Source organism: Convolutriloba macropyga, chromosome 1 (genome assembly GCF_964194025.1).
Source record: "Convolutriloba macropyga chromosome 1, txConMacr16.3, whole genome shotgun sequence".
Taxonomy (NCBI): Eukaryota; Metazoa; Xenacoelomorpha; order Acoela; family Convolutidae; genus Convolutriloba; species Convolutriloba macropyga.
The window spans coordinates 37,192,042-37,214,717 of NC_134468.1; the positions used below are offsets into that span (position 1 = coordinate 37,192,042).

General features: G+C 33.9%; 3 protein-coding genes across 3 annotated transcripts in view; 2 read left to right on the forward strand and 1 right to left on the reverse strand.

Moving 5' to 3' along the window:
* LOC142338415 (non-selective voltage-gated ion channel VDAC2-like) overlaps nt 1-22,676 on the reverse strand; it is a 420,938-nt gene that overhangs the window by 131,634 nt on the left and 266,628 nt on the right. The gene's annotated exons all lie outside the window — the stretch shown is intronic.
* LOC142339892 (sperm flagellar protein 2-like) overlaps nt 1-22,676 on the forward strand; it is a 224,973-nt gene that overhangs the window by 47,693 nt on the left and 154,604 nt on the right. Inside the window, exon 29 of the mRNA XM_075390265.1 lies at nt 4,254-4,415. Coding sequence (XP_075246380.1) covers nt 4,254-4,415 — 162 coding nt within the window. The remainder of the gene's footprint in view (nt 1-4,253; nt 4,416-22,676) is intronic.
* LOC142338405 (uncharacterized) lies at nt 9,458-15,188 on the forward strand. The gene is made up of 3 exons (XM_075388166.1): nt 9,458-9,751; nt 13,970-14,134; nt 14,708-15,188. Exons 1-3 carry the CDS (start codon nt 9,664-9,666, stop codon nt 15,016-15,018), a joined length of 564 nt encoding a protein of 187 aa, XP_075244281.1. The 5' UTR covers nt 9,458-9,663; the 3' UTR covers nt 15,019-15,188.

A 22,676-nucleotide genomic window follows, 5' to 3' on the forward strand; every position in this document is an offset into this window, starting at 1 on the left:
AATGCCACAAGGTTTCAAAATTAAAAAAAAATGGATATTTTCGTATTATAGGTCCTTCTTGAAATTTTATCACATTATTCTGACATTGATATCTTCCATTGGGTTAGAAAAGATGTTCGGTGGATAATGGATACACTTTTCAGAGAAAAGTTTTTGGTTTGAATGGCTTCGACAGTTTCTTCGCGCACTGTTTCACTGCCTTCTTTGGTTTTTGCCTGCAGTTGTTGTTGTTTTCATTTTCATAAGACTTTTTGTGATCTTTTATTGATTACCTATGCATGAGAAATATCTTGGTTCTCAAAGCGAGTTAGAACTGAGCGTATTTATTGACTTTCGTTGAAAACTATTGAATTTATTAACTGTTAAGACTTTAAAAAAGATTTTTCGAGAAATTTTATAGCAATTACCGATCATAAACTTTTTTTCGTAAACTGTAAGTCAGTCATAGTAATGACCGCACCATTTTGTTCCGATTCCATCAAAATAAATCTAGTTAGCGGTTTTATGTTTTAACTATTGGTGTTATGACTTCGATGCACGAGTTTTCATAATTTTTTTATTTTTTAATTTTTGTTATTTTTTTATCGTAATTTTAGTTCCTCTTATAATCCTAACACGTTATCCTCATATTGATAGTTGCATTGGCTTCAGAGGACGTTCAATGGATCTTTCATAAAAATTTCAGAGAAAAGCTTATGGTTTAAGTGGCTTCGACACTTTCTTCTCGCCTTTTTTCTAGTTATTTTTTTGAATTTGTTTTTTGTTGTTTTCATAGTCAATAACTTTTTGTAGTGTCTTATTGATAAGTTATGAATGAGATAAATTTTTGTTGTCTCATGGAGGCGTAACTTAGTGTATTTGTTAACTTCCGTTGAGTTTAATGCCGTTGATACTACGGGTTTCTTCAAAAAATTTCGTTATTTTAATGTATTTGTTCATGTTTGTTGATTTATTGTTGTCAAATAATTTTAAAGAATCCCATTGATGTTGAAAGTAATTGAAAATTGATTTTTTTTACTGAAAAATTCATTTATTAATGGCTTTGTCTTTTTTTAGCTCAATTTTCTTTAATTTGCTGTTTTTTTTCCTGTTTTTTCATTCTTTAGCCTGTTTTTTCATTCTTTAGGTAGTCGTAAAATGCTTACCGGTCTCCCTCACTGAGGACTCATTGAATATTGTTACCCGAAGCAGTCAGTTTATAGCGAATAGTCTTAAGGTTTATAATAGTATACATTTTTAGTCTTTTAAGGCTTTCTCAATTTTTTCAGTTTTTGTTGTCGTTTGCCGTCAACTTGTAACTTATTCTCATCATTGAGAGGTCCCATAACATTCCCCATATTTTAATATTATTACGTTTACTGATACTATAACTCATGGTTTGTTATGCAGACAATATGCCTTTTCATGAAACGTTATGTTAGTTTTGTATTCGTGTTTCTTTTTCTCCACCTTTAGCACTATCGCGTAATAAGAGATCATTTTCAAGTGAGATGATTTTCAAGTGTGGCTCATTTGAACCTTTTATTCATTCAGTATCTTTTTAGCCGAATTAGTAAAAGTAGTAATTCCAATAAAAATAAATAATTTTCAGATAATAGGGCTTCACTCATTTGTGTTTTCGCAGTGTTTGTAATTTGTTGTTCGTAAATATTTGAGATTTTCTGCAACTAAAGTCCGTTCCCATGGCTTAATCTAACAGATCCTGTTGGTTTCATTATGACTTTTTAAATTTATTAGGAATCATTTTGTTAAAAGCTAATGATCTTGAAGACTTCAAATTATTTGTTTTAAGAAATGTTGATTGATTTTTGAGTTTCGCCTCAATGTTTCTTCTTTTTTCGACTTGTTACCTAGTCTCATTAAGGAAAAATCCCATCTACTAAGTAGTTGGAAAAATTGAATTTGTATTTTTAGGGTTTTGTCTGATTGTAATTTGACGTTGTTACTAGGTGCTTTCAAATTTAGCTATTGTGTTTTTGCCGTTAAATTTTTGTTTCTAAATTTTTTGTGGTTGTTGTTTTTTCTCGTAGTCTTTTCAATGCAAATCTGGTTGTGATGTGGCATGCCATTTTTTAATTCAATTATTAGTTTGGTTGTTTAACGATTTTTTATCAACTGAAAAATCTATTTTTGATTATCTCTTTGTCAAAAATGTGTGTCAAAAGACAGTTAATTCAAGAATTTAGATGAGCGCGGTTGGAACATCATGTGCGAACGCACATTAACGAGCCGTCTTGCTGGTTTTATAAATTTTTGAGAAAACTTCGAGTAATTGGTGTTCTTTATGATCTGTTCCTTTTGCTCAATAATGACAAGTCTTATCACTCTTATTGAAGCATAAATAAATCTAGTTAGATCTTTCAGCTGATGCTTAAAGCATTTTTATGACGTTGATACTAATTATTTTCTAAATTGTTTCTGAAGTTTTGTTGTTTTTGATGTTTTTCTTGTTTTATTGTCAAAATTTTTTTAGACATCTCATTGGCTACCCTGTGCTCTTGTGAGACTTGCAATTTTATTAAAGGGCTTTGGATCGCAGTTAATCCTTTTTCTCAATTCGAGAATATTTAAATTTTGAAAATTAGTGATTTTTCAAGTTTTGCGTGTTTTTTATCGTACTTTTGTCAGTTAGTCATATGAATGAGAGATTTAATTTGATGTTGATGGTTTTTCTAATTTTTACTAATTGAGTAAATGATATCAGTTCAGAGCTCACTGTTTGAGCACTTTTGAAATTACTTGTTTTCAAAAATAACTTTACTTGGTCTTGATTTTTTTGGTTATCAATTAGTCCCACCAATGACAGGTCTCATAAACTTTTCGGTGCTCTAATTATCGGTTTTTTCGCATGTTTTAATTTCAATTACGAAACTACTTTTCAAAGACACAAGTGAAATTCTCTTTTCTTGGCGCTTTATTCATCGTCTGTGCTTGTGCTCATTAATTGCCTTCTTAACCAGAGTATTTTTACTCAATCTGTAATTTGACCGGAATTTAAGGTCTTGTTATTTGATACACTGGCTTTTTCACGTTATCTTTTCTAAGCGTTTAATTATTGTTTTGTCTAAGAGTTTAATTTTTGTTTTGTTCAATGGTTTTTGCTTTGTCAGCTATCAACGGCTTTTCCAATTATGTGATTAATAGTCAAGGTCTGAATTTTTTCATTTTCGTTTTTGTAATTTTCGTTTTTTACGGCTACCTTCTTTAACTTTACTTATATCTCTCCTCACCTACCTTTGCACCTTTTTCAATATTTCATGCGATGTTCTCCCGAGTTTTCTATATTTGTTTCACTCTTCGATCAAAAGCTCTACAGTCACAGAAAGAGCATTTCTGCAGAATCTGAACTTAGTATTAACGGAGTCAATATCAATGTGCGAAAACAAAAATGAAACGGGTTGAAACACATTTTTTGATAGGCGTCACTGAAACTTTTTGTTGCGAGTTTCAGTTACCAGATTTAATGCCAATTCATATTTGCTTTAGTACCCTTACTCTTTAATCAGCAAGAGGAAGCCTGCATATCAAATCGACAAAATGGTTCAAAATAACACGTACTATTGGGATTTTTTATGGGAAAAAATTTATTTAATTCCAGTTTCTTTTCTCCGCTTTGTTTAGTCCTAATGGCGTCATGAAAATCAATTGTTGCTGATTTCCGTATCAGGTTTGTTTTTAAGAATTGGAGATAATAGTACGTCGATCTGAACTGGTTATTTTTCGAAGCCGTTCTTTTACATAGAAATGTAAAATGTTTTTTGATTTTGTTTTTTTTTGTATTTTTTCAAATATATGTCGGATGTTGAGGTTCAGAACTAAGTTAATGTAGATAACCACATCTAAAATCGAGAGACTCTCCATTGCGGTTTTTTGAACATTTAGAAAGAACATTTAATTTGTAAATTTTGAATAAAAATTCACCAAGGCCCTATAATGGTGATTTGATAAGTTGAAACTTCTCCTTTGCGAGAAACAGCGGATGCTAATCTAACTTGTTATTTTTAATGAGTTTTTTTGGTAACGAATTATCATACTCACCATTTATGGTTTAAAACTTTTCAACTGGTCTGATCGAACGAGATAAAGCAAATTGATAAAGTTCATTTTCTCTATCCTGCACTTTGGTTTATCAAGGTGAATTAATAGAAGAGTATTTTTTGTGCGTCAAGTTCGATCGTTAGAGGCCCAAACTTCGGCGAAACCTTCGGCGAAACAGAATTTCAGTGTTTTTTTTAAGCCTCGAATGGTTTTAGATTGATCTGAAGAAGCACCCTCCGCCACCTACTCCCCCTCCACAAGCGGGCGGAGCGGACGGGGATTTGGGTATTGGTTCTGCCAATGATGGTCTCGATGCAGACGGGCAAGCACAAGATGGCGGCACTGAAACAGTGGTAGTTGATACTGTAGCCCCAGAGGTTAGTTACTTTACGTTCCAATTCTTTTACTACTAAAAATTGGATGAAAAAGGCGCCGAGAGGGGGTTTAGTTTCAATTTTAATTTCAATTTTAGTCTAAAAATATACAGAGAAAATTTAGATTAGCTAAAAATGTTTCACCTGATTGACATGTGAATAGATCTTTGTTCCGAATCCCGGAGGTGATTTTCTCTTCTCATCAACATTTCATGAGAATCATATATTGCCTAGATACAATCGAGTTCATTAGTTGGAGGTCGTTGGATGTTAGAATCAGATTTCTATGGGTGGGAGAATTTACTTGTTACATCTGATTGATAGGTCAATAAGATAATGATAACGCCAAAACAAAATTACTCTCGAATTTAGTTTTTCGGCCATTACTTATCGACGTAGCAGCCAATTCGTCAGGTAGGTTCTTCTTTCGTTCTTTGAAACTTTATTAAAGCAAACTTCTAAATTTCCTGATGTTTTTTAAACCACCACATCCTCCCTCCTATTTTAAGCGAGTTTGTGGTTATAGGTTCGCCAAATCTGTCGGGTTGTTTTCTTTTTCTTGTTGATATTCGTGAAGGCTCTAATGATTCGGGTTGTTGGTGCTCTGCAGCTGATGTGGCTGCAGAAGCTTCATTGTGATGTGACGGTCCCAAATCTCTGTTCTGAACTTAGGGTTCTGATTGAGATATGGTCTCCTCCACGGTTGGTTCAGTTTTCACATTGTCGTCATCTAGTCTCGCAATTTGTTTGTCGCTCACTAGGATAGTCCAAATGGATTTTTTGGGCTCTATAAAAGATGTGGTCAAGCCCCTCCTGATGATGAAGGTTTCAGGCACTGTCTATGTCTTTTCGTTGGCCTTGAATAGAATGGGTACGCACAAATCAAAATCTGCTATTAATTGTAGTCTCATTCTGCGTCTCAGTAGAAGTTCAACTAAAGTTTTATAACTCGTCTTAGAAGTGTTTCGTTGTGTCATCAGTGCCCTTTGCAGGAATGCGCCAACTGACACGTTGAGATTGGGACTCCAAGCTTGAAGTGCCCGCTTCACTGTCTGAACTGCTCTCTCAGCCAGTCCATTAGCTCTTGGATGATAGACGGGGGATTCCCTGTTCTTATTTTCCAGTGATTCACACCACTGTATGAGATCACCACTTACAAATACAGGACCATTATCAGTTACCGCGGGGAGAGATTTTATCAAGCTTGAACCCGCGTTAACAGTTACTAAGATATTGCCTTGGTCCTTAACATAACCCCGGCTTTTGGCCACGTGGAGACTGTTTTTCCCAGGTTAGGCCTCTTCAATTGACAATTCTTACATTTACCAACAAAATATTGAACGTCCTGGGTAATACCAGGCCACCATGCTATCTATCTGACTGATGCCTGTTGATTTTTCCCAGCATGTGTCTCATGCGCTTTTGTCAAAACCAAGTGTCGTAGTTTGGGTAGAATGAAAGGAACGACACCTGAAGATGGTTCCATTGCGTATTGTCAATACATACTTTTGTTGTTCGATTCCTTTTTCCACTTCTGAACGTTGTTTCCAATTGCCACTTTTGATCCGTTTCATTATGTCCTGCATCAGTCTGTTTGTTCCATGTTCAGTTTTGATTTCTGCTTCTGTCATCAAATCACTCTGAGCGAAGTAGATGTTATTGTTCGTGAAGCATATTTGATCGTTGTCGGATTCGTCATCATCAAAATCCTTTCTGCTCAAAGCATCTGAGTGGGGTGTCTGTTCTGATGTGTACTTCCACTCAAATTCGAAACCCTTTAGAGCTATTGTCCATCTTTTGATTCTACCTGATGCTGTTTTCGGGATCTCCTCGCCTGGTGCAAGGAGATATTTGAGTGATTTGTGGTCTCTCTGTAGGTTAAATCGTCTTCCAAGAAGAAATTGTTTCAATCTTGTGACCACAAAGACGATCGCCAGTTTTTCACGCTCTATGTTTGTTTAATTTTGCTCCGCTGGAGTCAATTTCCTCGAGACACATATGACTGGATGTCCTTCCGGCAAAAAACCCCGGCAACTGCTTTTCCAGAGCGCCAGTAGTTACAGTAGCCTCTTTTTGCAAACTGGAAGGCTCTACGAGGCGGTTAGCACATAATTCATATTTTATATCTTCAAAGGTTTACTGTTGCATTTTGGCTCATGAGAAATTGTTTCTCATGTCATTCAGCGGTAGCATTTTAGTTGCAAAAGCAGGAATCATTCTTCCGTAAAAATTTGCTGGCGCAAAAAACTATTCGAGTTTTTTGTTGTTATTTGGTGCTTTTGCATTTTTTTTACTTTTTCAACATGCTTGTGATCTGGTAGTATTCCCTCCATTAAAATGGAGTATCCGAAAAAACTAACGCTTGACTGGTTTTTAGTTTTCTCTTTTTTCTCATTAATAGTAAAGATTTTTTTTCACGTTGTCGACTCTTACTGCAAAAATTCTTTGGTTGAACTGCTCTTTGGTAGTTCCATAGAGCAACACATCGTCTTGAAAGATTACACAACATTTCAAGGAACACCAATTCCTTAAAATATTGCTTCATTGCACTTCTAGAAGATTTAGGAAGAGGTTTTCAGCCCCTGAGGTAGTTGGCATATCTTGAACAATCCCTGAGATGTGTTGATTGTGCATATGTCTTTGATCACTTCGTCAAGTTCAATCCGATATTAGGCATCTGAGAGATCAATTTTGACAAAGTATGAGGCTCCATATATGTTGTAGAAGATCGTCTCCATATGTGGTATTGGGTAGTCCTCATCCATGACCTTGCCGTTGATATGCAATTTCAAGTCCACACAAAGCCTCACTTCTCCACTCTTCTTCCACGTTCTTCACACAATTGGAGATGCATTAGTGACGCTTCCTGCCTGTACCGGTTCAAGGATGCCCTGTCTAAGAATTTGTTCCAGCTTCTATGTGACCTTGTCTTGAAGAGGTAGAAGTATTTTACTGGCTTTGCAGAACATTGGATTTGATCCTGGTATCAGCTTCACATGAGCGTTATAACCCTTCACAGCAGGCAAGTGTTGGGTTGTAATGCTGTTTACGCCTGTTTGGGTAGGTCTACCAAGTAGTCCAAATTCTTTATGAGACTGCACAACTGCTAGTTGCATTTGTGTGTACCTGCTTCCGTTCCACTCAACGTCACAAGTAAGTGATCCCCGAAGCACTGTTTGATGACCGTCATAAAGTTCGAGATGTCTTACTTCAGCATCCAACTGAAGTTTGCCAAGCTCAGTCCAGATTTTTGATATCACTGTGCTATCTGCACCTGTGTCTACCTGCATTTCTGCTTTGCAGTTATTTATTGGGATATATTCGCATGTTGCTGACATGCTAAAGGTTTCTGTATCAGTATAAAACATTCGCATCTCCGATGTTAGAGATACTTGCTCTGAAGAATTGCGTTTTTCTTCCCAAAAGTTATTCTGTTTATTGTACTTACCTGAATTTGGTTGATGTTTGCTCCTACATTTTTTTCAGAAATGTCCTACCTTTTAACAGGTTTTGCACTTTTTTCTTGGCGCCGAACAGAGTCTACTAGAATGTGGTTTACCTCCACGTCTAGAGCATATATTGTGGCTTTTATTAGCCGCAATTTTTTTGTTCGTTTTTCGAAAGTTCTTTTTGAAGTTGTACCCAGTTTCTTCATAGTAAAAGGTTTGTTACTTCATAAAGAACTTGCAAAAGCCAATGCTTGACTTCTAAAATGTAAGCTCCCGGTCATTTCAATAATCGCAATTTCGCTTTATTACCGTCTAGTAGTCTAAATTTTGCTTCAGGGTCCCTCAATCCTGAGATAAACTTTATTTTCACCAACTCCGCTTTGGGGTTGGCCGCTGTTTTGGGTGCTTTGAAGTCACAATAGCCTGCTTTTTCTCTGAGCCGTGCTGAGATATTGTCGTCTGACTCCCCTACATTTTGCATTGTGGACAGAAATTCGGCATTTTTTGCCGTTATTACCCTCTCTTTAGGAGAAACATAATTTTGAGTTGCCAATAGGGTGTTTTATACGAAGTGTCTATCAATTTCCTAGGACCCATTAGGCTCCTAAGTTTAATAAATGCATCTTTCCCGCACATACTAAGAAAGAGATTGGTTACTTGTATGTTCATTATAGTACCATCATTGTTGATCTTGTCCTCTTTCTTCTCAGCGCAACATTTTGCCATGAAAGACATAATCCACGCAGTAGCTAATTATGCATTCTGTAGATCCACAATTTGTCTGTCTGCTGCTGGTCTGGACACCTTTGTCTTGGTCAATGACACGAGTCGAAAGAATTCATAAAGGTGAATTTTAAATTAAAAGGTTTAAAATTCACCTTTATGAGTTCCTTTTATAGTTGTTAGCTATGCGAAAAAATATGGAGAAAATTTAGATTAGCTAAGAATGTTTTAGTATCACAATGTTATAAAAATTAGAATCAAGGTTAGTTTTGTGGCCATTAGTTCTCGACATAGCAGCAAAGTTCGTCAGGTAAGTTCTTCTTTCGTTCTTTGAAACTTTAATAAATAACTTCTAATGTTTTGATGTTTCTTTGAAACCATCACAAATACCTAGAAATTTATAAATACTTATGCACCTCAGCAAAGCAAAACTTTTTTAGCTTGTCGTTGCTCAAAAAAAATTTTCAAAGTATTGGAAAGTCATTTTAAAAAAAACAGCTTCATGCAATAAATTTTTTTGATAGGATTTTAAAATAAACTTTTTTGATAAATGTTCAAAAGCGATGTTTTTATGATCAAAAGGATTTATATTTGAATGAATTTTCCTAAGGAAAAGGCTAGAAAATTAAAAGTCTGCGTATGTATATTTCTCATCGCAGTTATAATCTGTTGGTACGAAAACTCTCTCTAAAAATGTGTTTTGGTACTAACATTTCACTAGTTCCCTATTTTTGAGCAAATGCTTTTGATTCACTCTGAATCATTCGATCAATTTTGTCAACAAGTAATGTCATCTACTAAATATTAGCTAGTTAGAAACTATTTTAATGCCATATGCCTCGTTCTAACTGGCTCAAACTATGTCAATAATCTCAAGCTAACGATCAAAATTCTGTAAACTTGACTGCATAACTCATACTTGCTTGAACCAGTATTTGATACTCATATTACAAAAGTCATTTCGAGAAGTACGTGCGGCCATTGTCGCATTCGATGCTGTGGGATTGACCGGGCGCACGACGAGAAAAGTCATCAATCGATTAGCGGACCAATAGTTTGACTGTTGTGAGCGATTTAAGATGAATACGTACAACTGTCTACTAACTGGAGATGGTGGAGTGGGAAAAACAGCTCTAGCCAGTGTATTCACTCAGAACATATATCCAGGCATGCTTATGTCCAATTTTTTTCTTCATGCAGATTTTCTCCCAAACTAACATTGTTTAATTATATGGCCTCGTTTTCGGAACAAGTTCTGTTATTTAAAGTGCATTCCATGTTACAAAGGTACGTATACCTTTATCAGAATGATCATAAACATTTGCGCAATTTAAACTATTGGTTTCGAATAACGCTAGAATTTCCACTGATGCATTTAAATAGGGTAGTTAAACTTGAACTATCTCTAGATCTTGCCTATTGTACATTTCGCCCTCTTCAGAAGATATTAACAAGGCTGTAAGATCTAAGGTGACGGATAGTAGCAAAAATGGTTGCTATGAAAATCAATCTTGATGACTGCGAGTCAACAATTTAATTAGCAAGTAGTTTTCTTACTTTGCGGTATTAACAATTCGTTCTAGTCAAGCTGTCCGACTGCCACTAATCAAGAGTGTTCTGAGCATAAAATCTTGAAAGAGATTTATAAAAAAAACATATTTTGGTTAGAGAGAGAAGTTGAGTTATCAGTATTTGACCTGACTGATTTTCCAAACAGTATCACAATACGAGTTTTCAATGATCATATATCTCTTCTGGTTTTTTCCATTTCTTTTTTGCCACGCCACTTTTTTCTCCATTTTATATCTGCCTCGCTTTCCTCCCCCTTTTAGACCCAATCGCAACTTTTCAATGCAATCAATTAAAAGCATCCAAATTTTCCCACATTTTCTTCAAATCGCTTGCAAGCTGTGTTTTTGTACAAATATCATAAACCCCACGTCCGGGAGACCATTTTTTCTGATGGACGGTTTTTTGCCAAAACTTCTTTCGGAGGTACATTTTAAGTTAAAAAGATGAAGCCTTATGGTTATTTATCTTCATCTTTTTTGTTCCTACAATTGTTTTCATTAAAACGGAAATTTTAAAACAATTGCCCAAAACATCAACTTACAACTGAATTGGCTTCCATTTTTTACTGTTGATATCTGAATTATTTCTCTATCTGAAATTTTATTTAGCCACAAGTATCAGTTTTTCGATGTTTCAAAATAAAAGTGCTAAAAGATTGACGATTGACGTATTTATGCTCAAAAAATTTTTAATACGTTCCCCGTTCGAAAAAACTTTTTACAGTTCTAGTTAACTTCAAGAGGACTTAAGAAACCTCAATTTTCGTAAGATTTCAAAACTTTTTCTCATACAATGGCTTTTGAAGACGTGTAACATAGCCGTTAATTAAGCTCGATTATTCGAAATCTTTCAATATTTGTTTTTTCGAGAACTGCCAATTTTTCTCACCGAGAGTTTCAATAAAAATGGGACTCGTTTTTAATTCACTCAAGTATGTTTAATTTGTTTGATTAGATGCAAAACGCAGATTGAAGCATTTAATGTAATCGTGTTTTTTTTAATCTATAGAATGTTTGTTCGACTTTTTCACTTTTATTTCCTTTATTTTTTAGTTTTGCGAGATCTAAATTATTTTCTCATTTATATTTTTCAGTTATTGTAGATTAAAATTATAATCAAAAGATTAGCCCAAAAGTGATAATAATTTTGCGATCCCTATGTAGTGGGGGTGAAAGACTTCTATGCTCGTTTGATTTTTTTTTCGTTCAGTCATTTTTGTTGATCGTTATATTCTTCGTAGAAATTTTTATGTGGTATCATTAGAAACGCTAACTGTGAAAGTTTTTTTGAATTCTTTTCGTCCAAGTAGCTTTTGATGTAAAAGGTTTTGAGAACAATATACCAATTTCCATTGTTTTTTTCACATTTTTGGTAATTTGTAATAAAATTTTCCTCAATTTTGATAATTGTGTTAAAATGTATTGCTGTATTTTTTTTAGTTTTATTGGTTTTATATTTAAACTTGAAGGAGGGTTGCTGTCCTGTTTGATCCGGCTTTTTGTCTCAAACTTTTTGATACATTTTTCCAAGTTCAACCTCTTATCAAAATTGGCAACAAGTATGGTTCTTTAACTCACTTTATTTAATTTCGCAGGTGGTAAAGAATTATAAAACGCTGACGCAATATTTTTAGGCACCGATGAGAGATAGTTTTACTTCTGTTTCCCAAGAGATTGATCTCGAATTAAATTTCTGGCGCCTTTTTGCTTAAAAAAATTGACGACTATAAAAAATGCATCATTTTTTTCTGCTGTATTCAAGAACTTTTTGCAAAAATGTTTAATTTGCTGCCATAATTAAAAATAGCTTTTATTTTGACTGGGAGTAGTTGCATCGCCATCTTGTTTTGGTCTCATTGTGGTTTTCTACAACCATAAGTTATTCTGTTTTTTAGCATCTTCTATAGTTTTTGCTTTTTTGGTTGGTTGTTCAATTTGGACCAGAACGATTTCACACCAAGTCTTAATAACTAATAGATACCGTTTAAGTAGAAATGAGGCCTAATTAACCTATTTTGTGCTTTCAGAGAACACCTCATGGTTTTTATGGCCTCGACATTTTTTTTTTGTAATTGTCTATCTAGTTCTTTTGTTTTGCTTGCAATTGTTGTTTTTTGGCAGTCCTACTAAGTCTGAACTAAGTCTTACTATTCAATAGTCCAGTTAGTTTTCTCACGTGGTTTCACTTGATCTATACAAGGCTTTTAACTGCGAAAAAATTTATTTGTAAGTTTTATTTAAGAAAGCATCAGTGAAATTGTTGAATTTCACCATATATTATCTTACCTTTTTCAACTTGAAGCTTAGTCTCAGTAAAGCCAGGTTGCATCTTAATCAAGGTTGCTCTTCAAATGAGTTTCAGTTTTTAACTAATGGTTTTATGGCCTTGATAATTTCTTAGTTCCTCTTTTGGACTTTTTCGATTTTTGCCCAGTTTTGAGGTTGTTTTCATTATCTCACTGTCGCATCCACTTTTTGGTGAAGCAAATTTCAGCTCATCTTTTTGTTTTACGTATTGTTTTTTTTTGTTTTCTTTCCTTGACTCTGTGGTTTTATATTTTTTTTGATGCTGGTGAATGTTTGTTTTTTTTTGGTGTCTTCTTCACATAGTGGCTCTAAACAGAGGGCCCATTGATGTTGAAGTCAGGCCCAAGTGATCATAATAATTCTTCTAGTTAATAGTTTATAGTTTTATTGTCTTCACCTCTGTTTTTCTAATTTTTTTATGGAATTTTGTTTTGCCTGTTTTGATGTAATTTTCCAGTCATGACTTAGTCTCACAATTTGACAGGTCCTTTTGGCTGCCTAAAGAGTTCGACCTATCAAATTTTCGTAAGTTGAAGGCTTATGGTTGTTATGGTTTTCAAAGTTGCTTTGTTTCAAAAAAAATTAATTAATTTTTGAACATCGACCTTTTTTTTCTTGTTTTGTCGACTTGTTATCTAGTTTTATTAAGGATAAAACGCATATATTTTCCAGTGAGGTACGAGTTACTTTGCTTATTTTGAATTTTGTCTGTTGTTATTTTGGCTTTGTTTGTAAGTGTTCTCAAATAAAGAGAACTTATTTTGGTCGTAATTGCTGTTGTTATTTTTTTGTTCTTTGTCTTTTCTCGTAGTCTAATTAGTGACAGTTTTCACCGGCCCCTCTATTGCGGCATTATTTAATTTATTGGTTGCTCTGAGTTCGAAACATTTTTTAACTCATATCTTTTTTTCTGAAAAGTATGTGAATTTTTCAAAGTTTTTTTCTTCCTTATTTGGTCGAAAAGTCACAAATGTGATTAAGCGGGGGTCGGAACATTAGGTGCGAATGCAAATTACCGAACTTTCTTGAATCTTAAATACTTCTAATAACGTTAACTGAAATCCCTGCGCTAATTTTATTCCCCCCTCTGCGACTTAACCAGACTACTATTGAATGGGGAGACCTCTCCATGTTTGTCCGACGATTATCGATCGTTAGTCGTGTGCATTTCGTATATACAAATTGAAATGAAACCAGTCGATGAAACGCTTCGTAATCGAAAGTTATAACCAAGGTTGATTTGTTGATGCAGAAACTAAATGAGGTTTTGACATTTTTTGGATATTTTTTGAAGCTATAATAGTCGCATTTGTGGCTCTCAAAATATACAATAACCGATCACAAAAAAGTGGCTGACAATCGTTGCGATCAATAGATCTCACACACGTACAACCAGAAGTAATTTTATGGCAAATGTCTCTACAGAATTGGATAAGCTCAAAATAACCCTTATTGTAATGTTGGTCATTGTAAGTAAGCATGCCTTTGACTACGCGCCTGGATTAAGAGGAGAGAATTCCGACAGTGGTGGACTTTATGTCTCGCAGTCTAATGCACAACAATAAGCGAGTGAATGTGGCAGTGCAAGACTCAGCAGGACAGATAGACTACACTAGAGTCAGACTCACTCAGTACCCAGCATGCCAAGTCGTACTCCTCTGCTTTGCCATCAGTTAGTCTCCATCACACTTGTCTCTCCTCTCTCCATTTGAATACCCCCCCCCCCCAAAAAAAAAATACCAGTAATTTTTTACAGAATTAATTACAGAAATCTAACGTATAATTAATAGTTCATGAAGCTGTCAATCAGCTTCACAAACGGTCAATTTCAGAAAAGTAACCATAAGCTCCATACTCCACGATTATGGCTGTGAGATTTACATTTGCTCCATGGCTTTAGGCCCAGATACGCATTTAGTGCATTTTTGTCTGTTGAGAAACAAAAGTAACATCTCAATATAGCAATAGGGTAGCTTCATTGCAGTGTAATCTTTTTTTCTAACTATCGATAATAGATTTTATTACATCTATAATGGATTAAACACCAGTAAATCTCGGCCATTTTGAACAGGAATGCCTGTGTAATTATCGATGCCGAAAATCCGTTTGCACTTTTTTCCAAAAATATGCCCAAGTACTGCTCAAATTTACTTAATGGTAAGAGCATCTGCATTAGCGTTAATGCTATAAATAACTCTTAAAATTGGTTTCTTATAAATCATTCAAAGAATCATGATCGTTTCAGACGATGCCAACAGTGTGGAAAACGTACGAAAATTCTGGTTGCCCGAGGCGAGACACAACGCACCATCTAAACCCATAATTCTCGTAGGAACGAAAGGCGATACGAGAAGCGAAGAAGACACTCAGCCATTTCTAATCTCGAAAACGGAAGCAGAAAAGCTCAGGAAAGATTGTGGTGCCTGCCTGTACGTGGAGTGTTCTGCTAAGAATAGAATAAACGTCGATTACGTATTCATTAGTGCTGTCAAAATTATGACTGGCGAAATTCCGCTTGAGAAACCAAAAAAGAAGAGACGGTGTGTCTTTTTATGAGATTAAATCTATTCAACTGGATTCGCTTCATAGTATTTCCCCATTTTTCTACAACGGAATATTGCCTTTATTTTGTCTCTCTCATTTTTGTGAATATAATTTAGATGTATTCAGATTTTCTGCATTTGCTGAGAAATTGATTAAAAATTGGCGACTGTTTTTGTATTGGGTTTCTGTTTTCGTGTTAGTTGTTGTGGAAAACTGCAAATTGAGAGCATGTCATGCCATGACTTGCAATGTTAGAGAGTGATACTGCGTTCATTGACGGTTTAATTGAAAATGAACCATTTATGAAAATTCGTCACTGTAATGTTACCGCTCCTCCATTTCAGCGCAAACTGGTCACTAACAGGAATCTTAGCAATGATTTGCGGTGAACTGATATCTATGTTCTACTTGTAAGGCTCAGATTTGACCTGTACATCTCTCCTAATTATATATTCAATAGAAAAATTGAGCTTGTGTTGCTCATCGTGTTCAATGTTATCAACAAACTGCATTTTACGTGTGTTGTTAAAATTAGTGAAAGATTAAGTTTTACGAAAAATGTTCGCGTGGCAATTTTTTTTTGGTTAACTTACCTGTGAATCTTGCTATAATGTTGGTAAAAATTTGATGGATTATTATGTATCACACATAGAAATGTCGACACGAAATGTTCAGAACCATCTATTCTTCCGACGATCTTGTAATGTTTTCTCCAATTCATTTTGTCCGTACTGGGGTTGCAATATTTCTAAAAATCCTAATTCATTAATTGTTAGAAATGATATAAAACTTGGCTTCGTTAGAAAATTTACTAAGGTGCTTTTGAATTGATTAGCTTTTGACGGTGCAAAATAGTACTGTCTTCGGCTATTTTGTCCAATCTCAGCTAAAATGTAATAGGTTACGTCATATAATGGTTTTCATTTCAACGTTGAAATCACCAGGACGGTAAATCTAGTTGTGACCTATTTTGATCAGTTCTGTGAACTTCATTTAAAGGCACAATTTGAGATCGTAAATGATTTTTTTGTCCTACAAATGATCGTAAATGATTTTTGTCGTAATTTTTTTTTTAAAATTTGTTGAAAATTGTTTCTCGGACGCCTTTAAATTTGCTGTTTGAAGCCCAAAATCATTAAAATAGAATCAAAATATTTGCAGTTGGAACAAACATTTTTTGAGATTAATGTTCCGACCGACTTTAGTGGGGGGGGAGGAACTATATACTCAAATGGGTTTTTTTTTGTTCAGACAATTTTGGCCGATCGATATAATCATCGTAGAGAGTTGTGAGTGGTATCATTAAAAAGTCCGTCAAGCGTAGACTATGGAATTAAAAAAAGTTTTTGAATATTCGCTTTTTATAGGGAGTTATCGAGGTTTAAAGTTTTGTGAATGTTAGACGTAATTCAGCTGTTTTTATTCACATTTTCGGTATTTTTGACTTTAATTTTCGTCAATTTTGCTAATATTTGTTCCAATTGTTAACTTTAGTTTTGTTCATTTTATCTCTAAAGAAAGAGGAGGGTTGCGGAATTGTTCGATCCGAGTTTTTTTGGCTCGAATTTATGCTAAATTTTTCAAAACTCAAACTTTTTTGGGGACCAAATTTGTTTTTTTTTAGCCCACTTGCTTTAAATTTGCTTGAAGTAGATACATTAAGACTACAGTCATATTCTTTTTAAGCTGACAAACGAGCTAGTTGTAATCTCGCTGACTTTGAGAGTCTTCTGGAGTAAAAATTTTGCCAGTTTTTTTTGCAAATTTAAACTCGATAAATATAAAAGATGCATTTTTATTTTTGACAAACTGAAAAATTTTAAAAAATTGAGCGATTTCGCAACAATTTGAGCAAATGAGTGTTTTTTAGACGCGCAGAAATATCTGGGCTGATTTTGATCTCACTATGGATCCTTACGATAAAATTTTTTAAGATTGTAATGGGGCGCAACCTTTTCTCAAAATTTTTCTGTTATGTAAATTAGTGGCAAGAATTTCAAATCAGGGCTCAATTAATGACAGATACTATTTACAATAAACGAAACCCAAAGAGATTATATCATGGTTTCAGGGTTAAGCTCATGATTTTTATGGCTCTGAACAAATGTTTTCGTAAAAATTTAATGGACTTCTTGAGTTTTGCTTTCATTTGTTATAATTTTTGTAGCCCAACGACTTAGTGTCCCCAATCAAAAGATCCAGTTATATTTTAGGAGGTATAAATGAATTTAAGCAATTTTTTCGGTTGTAATCTAGTGTCTGTTATGACTTTGAATATATTTGCTTTACGAAAATATCGTAAATATTCGGGCTTTGCCTCTATTTTATCTTATTTCTCTCAACTTCGGGCGCACTCTCAGTAAAAACAGGCAGAAATCGATTTCCTGTTGGTTATAAATTAATAGCCGTAAGGGTTTTGTGATCAACTAATCGTCTTTGTTTTCATGCTACGCGTTTTCAATTTTTTTTGTTTTTGAACATAATTGCATATTTTACATTTTGATTCCTGATCGATGACATTTTTGATAATTCCAATTGAACGAAAGCATAGTAAAAAAAATGCACAGCATTGAAAAAAGTCTAATCTGGATATGTTAAGTTTAAGTTTATGTTTAAGTTTTTTATATAGTTTATGCTTTTTCGGCTGAGACAAAGTTATCCTGCCAAATATACCTGTTATACAGTTATACCTGATAAAGATAGGTCTCAATTGCTTCCCCAGGTCCACGCGTTTTCTATTTTTTTTATTTTTGAAGAATTTGCATATTTTATGAGTACATTTTGTTTCCTTGTCGAATTATCACATTGAAAAAAAAGCATAACAAATTGCACAGCTTTGGAAAAGGGCGTATATGGATATGCTTTGTTTTGTTGTATAGTTTATGCTTTTTTGGCTGAGACAAAGTTATCTCGCAAAGTTTTATGATATTTTCGTTTTTGCCTGTTTGACTTCTTTTTTGTTGCTGTAGCTCATATACCTGATAATGATAGGTCTCAATTACTTCGCCAAGACGTATTATTCAAACTAGTTAAAGATTTCAGTTTATAGCTGTTTGTTTTATTGACTTTCAAATTGAATTATGAAAAAAAAATTTCAATTGTATACTTTTTGCTTTCTTTTTCGTAACCATGTAACTCAATCCCACTGATTGGAAGTCTCAATTGCTTTTGTTGATTCAAACATTTTTTTCGCGCTTGGTTATATATTGTGACTGATTGCCTTGGTCATTTGTTTTAATAAAAAAATTTTGAGATTTTTATTCTGATCATTTTTTAGATCTCTTTTTGTTGTAATATCTGCGTAGTCCTTCTATAATGAAAGACTCGTTGATGTTAAGATGAGACAATAGTGTTGCCTTACAGTTCTTGCAGGTATCATCTTATAATTATAGTCCCATGAACAGTGATGCCGTAATATTGTTTGAAGGTTTGGCTTCTTTATGTATTTGTTGTCATTTTGTGGGGTCGTTAATTGGTCTCATTATTAACAGGCCCAATTGGCTTCCTGAGGTGTTGCAACTTAATCCACCGCTTTTTATTGAAGTTTCAAGTCTGTTATGGCTTTTGAAAATAATTGTTAAAATATGTTAAATTTTTTAACTATAGTGTTATTGATTTTTATCCCTAAAGATAGAGGAGGGCTGCTGAATTGTTCGAGTTTTTTGGCTAGAATTTATGCTAAAATTCTCAAAATTCAGAATTTTTCGTCAAAAAGTGGACCAAAATATAATTTAGCCCACTTGCTTTCAATTTGCTGGAAGAAGACGCCATAAAATTGTGGCCATTTTTTTAGCTCAAAAAACAGCAATTTGTACTCCCGCTGCCTTTAAGAATCTTCTGGATATACATCTTTGCCAGTTTCATGCAAATTTAAACTCAATAATTATACAAAATGCTTTATATTTATTTTTGACAAACTGGAAAATTTTGTCTAAAAATTGATCTATTTGGCAACCATTTGAGCATTCGATTGTTTTGTTAGACTTGCAGCAAAATCTGGGCTGATCTTGAGCTCACCATGGATCCTTACGATAAAATTTTTTTAGATTTTAAGGGGGCGCGACCTTTTTTTTGCAAAATATTTCCGTTATCTAAATGTTGTTTATGTAAATTACTGACAATAATTTCAAATCAGGGCTCAATAAAGGACAGATACTATTTACAATAAACGATACCCAAAGAGATTATATCATGGTTTCAGTGTTAAGCTCATGATTTTTATGGCTCTGAACAAATGTTTTCGTGAAAATTTAATGGACTTCTTGAGTTTTGCTTTCATATGTTATAATTGCTGTAGCCCAATGACTTAGTGTCCCCAATCAAAGATCCAGTTGTTTTAGGAGATATTATTTAACCTAAACAATTCTTTCAGTTGTTATCTAATGTCTGTTATGACTTTGAATATATTTGTTTTAAGAAAATATTTTAAATATTTGAGCTTCTTTGCCACTATGTTATCTTACTTTTCGCAAGTTCGGGCGCAGTCTCAGTAACAACAGGCAAAAATGGATTCCCTCTGTTTTATAAATAATGTCCGTAACTGTTTTATGGTCAACTAATCGTCTCTTTGTTTTGATACCACGCGTTTTCTATTTTTTTTTTATTTTTGAAGAATTTGCATATTTTATGAGTACATTTTGTTTCCTTGTCGAATTATCACATTGAAAAAAAAAACATAACAAAATGCACAGCTTTGGAAAAGGGCGTATATGGATATGCTTTGTTTTGTTGTATAGTTTATGCTTTTTTGGCTGAGACAAAGTTATCTCGCAAAGTTTTATGATTTTTTCGTTTTTGCCTGTTTGACTTCTTTTTTGTTGCTGTAGCTCATATACCTGATAATGATAAGTCTTAATTACTTCGCCAAGACGTATTATTCAAACTAGTTGTAGATTTCAGTTTATAGCTGTTTGTTTTAATGACTTTCAATTTGAATTTTAAAAGTTTTTTTTTCATCTGTATCCTTTTTGCTTTCACTTTCGTAGCAATGTGACTCAATCTCACCGATTAGAATTCTCAATTACCTTTGTTGAATCAAACATTCTTATCACGCTTGGTTATACGTTGTGACTGATTGTTTCGACCATTAGTTTTATAAAAAAGATTTCGAGATTTCTTTACTTCAATTTTTGGGTTTCTTGATGCTGTGATGTCTACGTAGTCCTTTCATAAGGAAAACTCTTTGATGCTAAGATGAGTATAAAGTGACGATTGACAGATCTCGCAGGTAACATCTTATAATTACAGTGACTTGAACAGTGTGATCTCGTAAAATTGATTGAATTTTTGGCTTTTTTATATATTTGATGTTGCTTTGTGGGGTCGTGACTTGCCCTCAATATTAACAGGCCCAATTGGCTTTCTGATTTATTGCTAATTATTCCATCGCTGTTTGTTGATATCTTATATCTGTTATGGCTTTTGAAAAAATTTTTTTAGAAAATTGTATTTGGGTTTTTGAGCTTGGTCATTTTTTTAAATAGTTTTTCGTTCGATTTGTAGCTCAGTCTCTGTAAACACAGGTCACAACCTGTTTCCTATGAACTATATTTTAATCTCTATAACGGTTTTAGCTTCAAACTTTTGTTCTTCGGCGTTGTTACTACTGCTACTTTGAGATTTCTCAAATTATTTGAGATTTTTTTATATTTGTACATTTAATAGGATTTTTTTCTTTTTAATTTGTAACAATAATCCTAGGTTCTATTGACTTTTAAATATTGCGCAATTGAACATTGTATAATAACTTGACTCAATTGCTCCCTATGGAGATTTAAAGGAACATTTTAGGGATTTCAGTTGATATCTAATGACATTAATAACGGTGAATTTAATTGTTTTCAAAAATAGAAACGTATTTTTGAACTTCGCACCTCTTTGCTCTTTTTTGTCGACGTGATAGCCAGTCGCATTGACGACAGGTTCCATATCTTTTCTTATGAAGTATAGATTAAGTTGTTTTGTTTAGGTTTTATCTCATGCGAGTTTGATTTTGTTATGACTTTTTTTTAATATAGACATCGAGTTTTGGTCTTAAATAGTGTTAGTTGTTTGATATTTATTATAGTCCTCTCTAATAGTTCTATTATCAACAACGTTCATCAGCCCTCTGGCGTGGCATTATTGTATTCCATTGTTTGCTTGATCGATATATATGTTTTTGAAAGTTTTCTATCTCTTCGTCAATTGGTAGCCAATTAAGTCAAGAATGTGAATGAGCGGGGTCGGAACCTTATGTGCGTACGCACATTACCGAGCCTCCTTGTTTTAATTGAACACAAGGTGTTTGCTCTAATGAAAATGAATGTTAATTGTTCCAAATTCGACACTCAGTCTACTTCAGCAGATTTGTCAGCCGCCAAAATCTTGATTTAATGGTCTATTTGCAGCTAGAAAGACTTTTTCGAACAAATCGGCATTTGTAAAACATATTGATACTTACATAGACAAATTTTTTGTATTAAAGTTCGCTTTCAGATCTCCAGTTTGACAAAAACAAGTTTCATAAGACTCCAGTTTTATCTCTCTAACTTTCATAAAAAAGGCACAATTTATGAACGTAAAGGATTTTTTGTCCTATATATACCACAAATTAGTCAAACTGGAGCGCTTGCCCTTTTTAATCCAATAGTCCAATTTTATATTTGAAGCTCGAAAAGGTTTTGGATTGACTGTTTTTTGGAAGCCCGAAATCTGTTAAAATGCAGTTTAATTTTTTGCATTTGCAACATCTTTTTGAGGTACGTTTAACTAAACGCAACGTTTTTGCTCCAATAACAAATACTGAGCCTTTTGAATGTGCCAATTGGACACTCATGCTACCTGGGCAGATCTTTTAGTAGCTCATTTTTTAATTTTGTGTTCTGCTTGCAGTGAGAAGCTTTTTTCTCAACAAATTAACAACAGTTGTGAAACAGTTGAAACTTGAAATTTTTTAGAAGCAATCAATATGCTAGAATTTTGTCTTCGAGATATCAAAGTTTACCGAACAATGTTTTATTGCACTCAGTTTTTTATCGTTTATATAAGTTTTAAATGAAGGCAGTGATCGCGTTTTGTTCTATAAAAACGGGTCTAGTCAAACTTAAAGACTTGTCGCTTTTGATCCAAGGCGCTAGAAAGAGCTTTTTTTAAAATGCTTCATTTTGTTCACGATGATACTGCCGTCTTTGTTTAAATAAAATTTGAAAATTCCTTCCAAACATAATTTCCAGTAATTAGAGCGTTTTGTGGAAAACTCAAACAAAACTGTTAGAGTAATACAAAGTAATATTTGCCTTTGGTCTTCTCTTGATTTTATAAAAACTTTTTTCTGCAGTATCTGGCTTATATTCAAGAACCAATTGATAGCTCTATCCTCAAATATACAACTCAACTAGTAACAACTGAACAGCCATGAGCTCGTAGACAGAGAAGGCAATGATGAAGAATAAAGATTGCTCTTGAAAATTAGTGTTTGAAATCGTTTATGAAGTAGAAATTACATAAGCGCTGTTCAATCGCTAGTACTGTCATTTTTTTCACTATTGTTGGCATTTTTATCATGAGTACTCAGGCAATTTACAGAATAGCATTTATTATTTTGGAGGAACAGAATCGGCTAGTTAAGTTATCCGTTGGGTATTTAGTCTGAGTGTTTGCTCTTTTAGCGATTGTAAAAAGCTTAACAC

What these genes read in the sequence shown, in the direction of transcription:
- LOC142338405 (XM_075388166.1), top strand. Translation starts at nt 9,664, where the DNA reads ATGAATACGTACAACTGTCTACTAACTGGAGATGGTGGAGTGGGAAAA. An exon ending in CACTCAGAACATATATCCAG is followed by an intron (nt 9,752 to 13,969) that starts GCATGCTTATGT and finishes GCCTGGATTAAG; the next exon opens with AGGAGAGAATTCCGACAGTG. An exon ending in ACTCCTCTGCTTTGCCATCA is followed by an intron (nt 14,135 to 14,707) that starts GTTAGTCTCCAT and finishes TGATCGTTTCAG; the next exon opens with ACGATGCCAACAGTGTGGAA.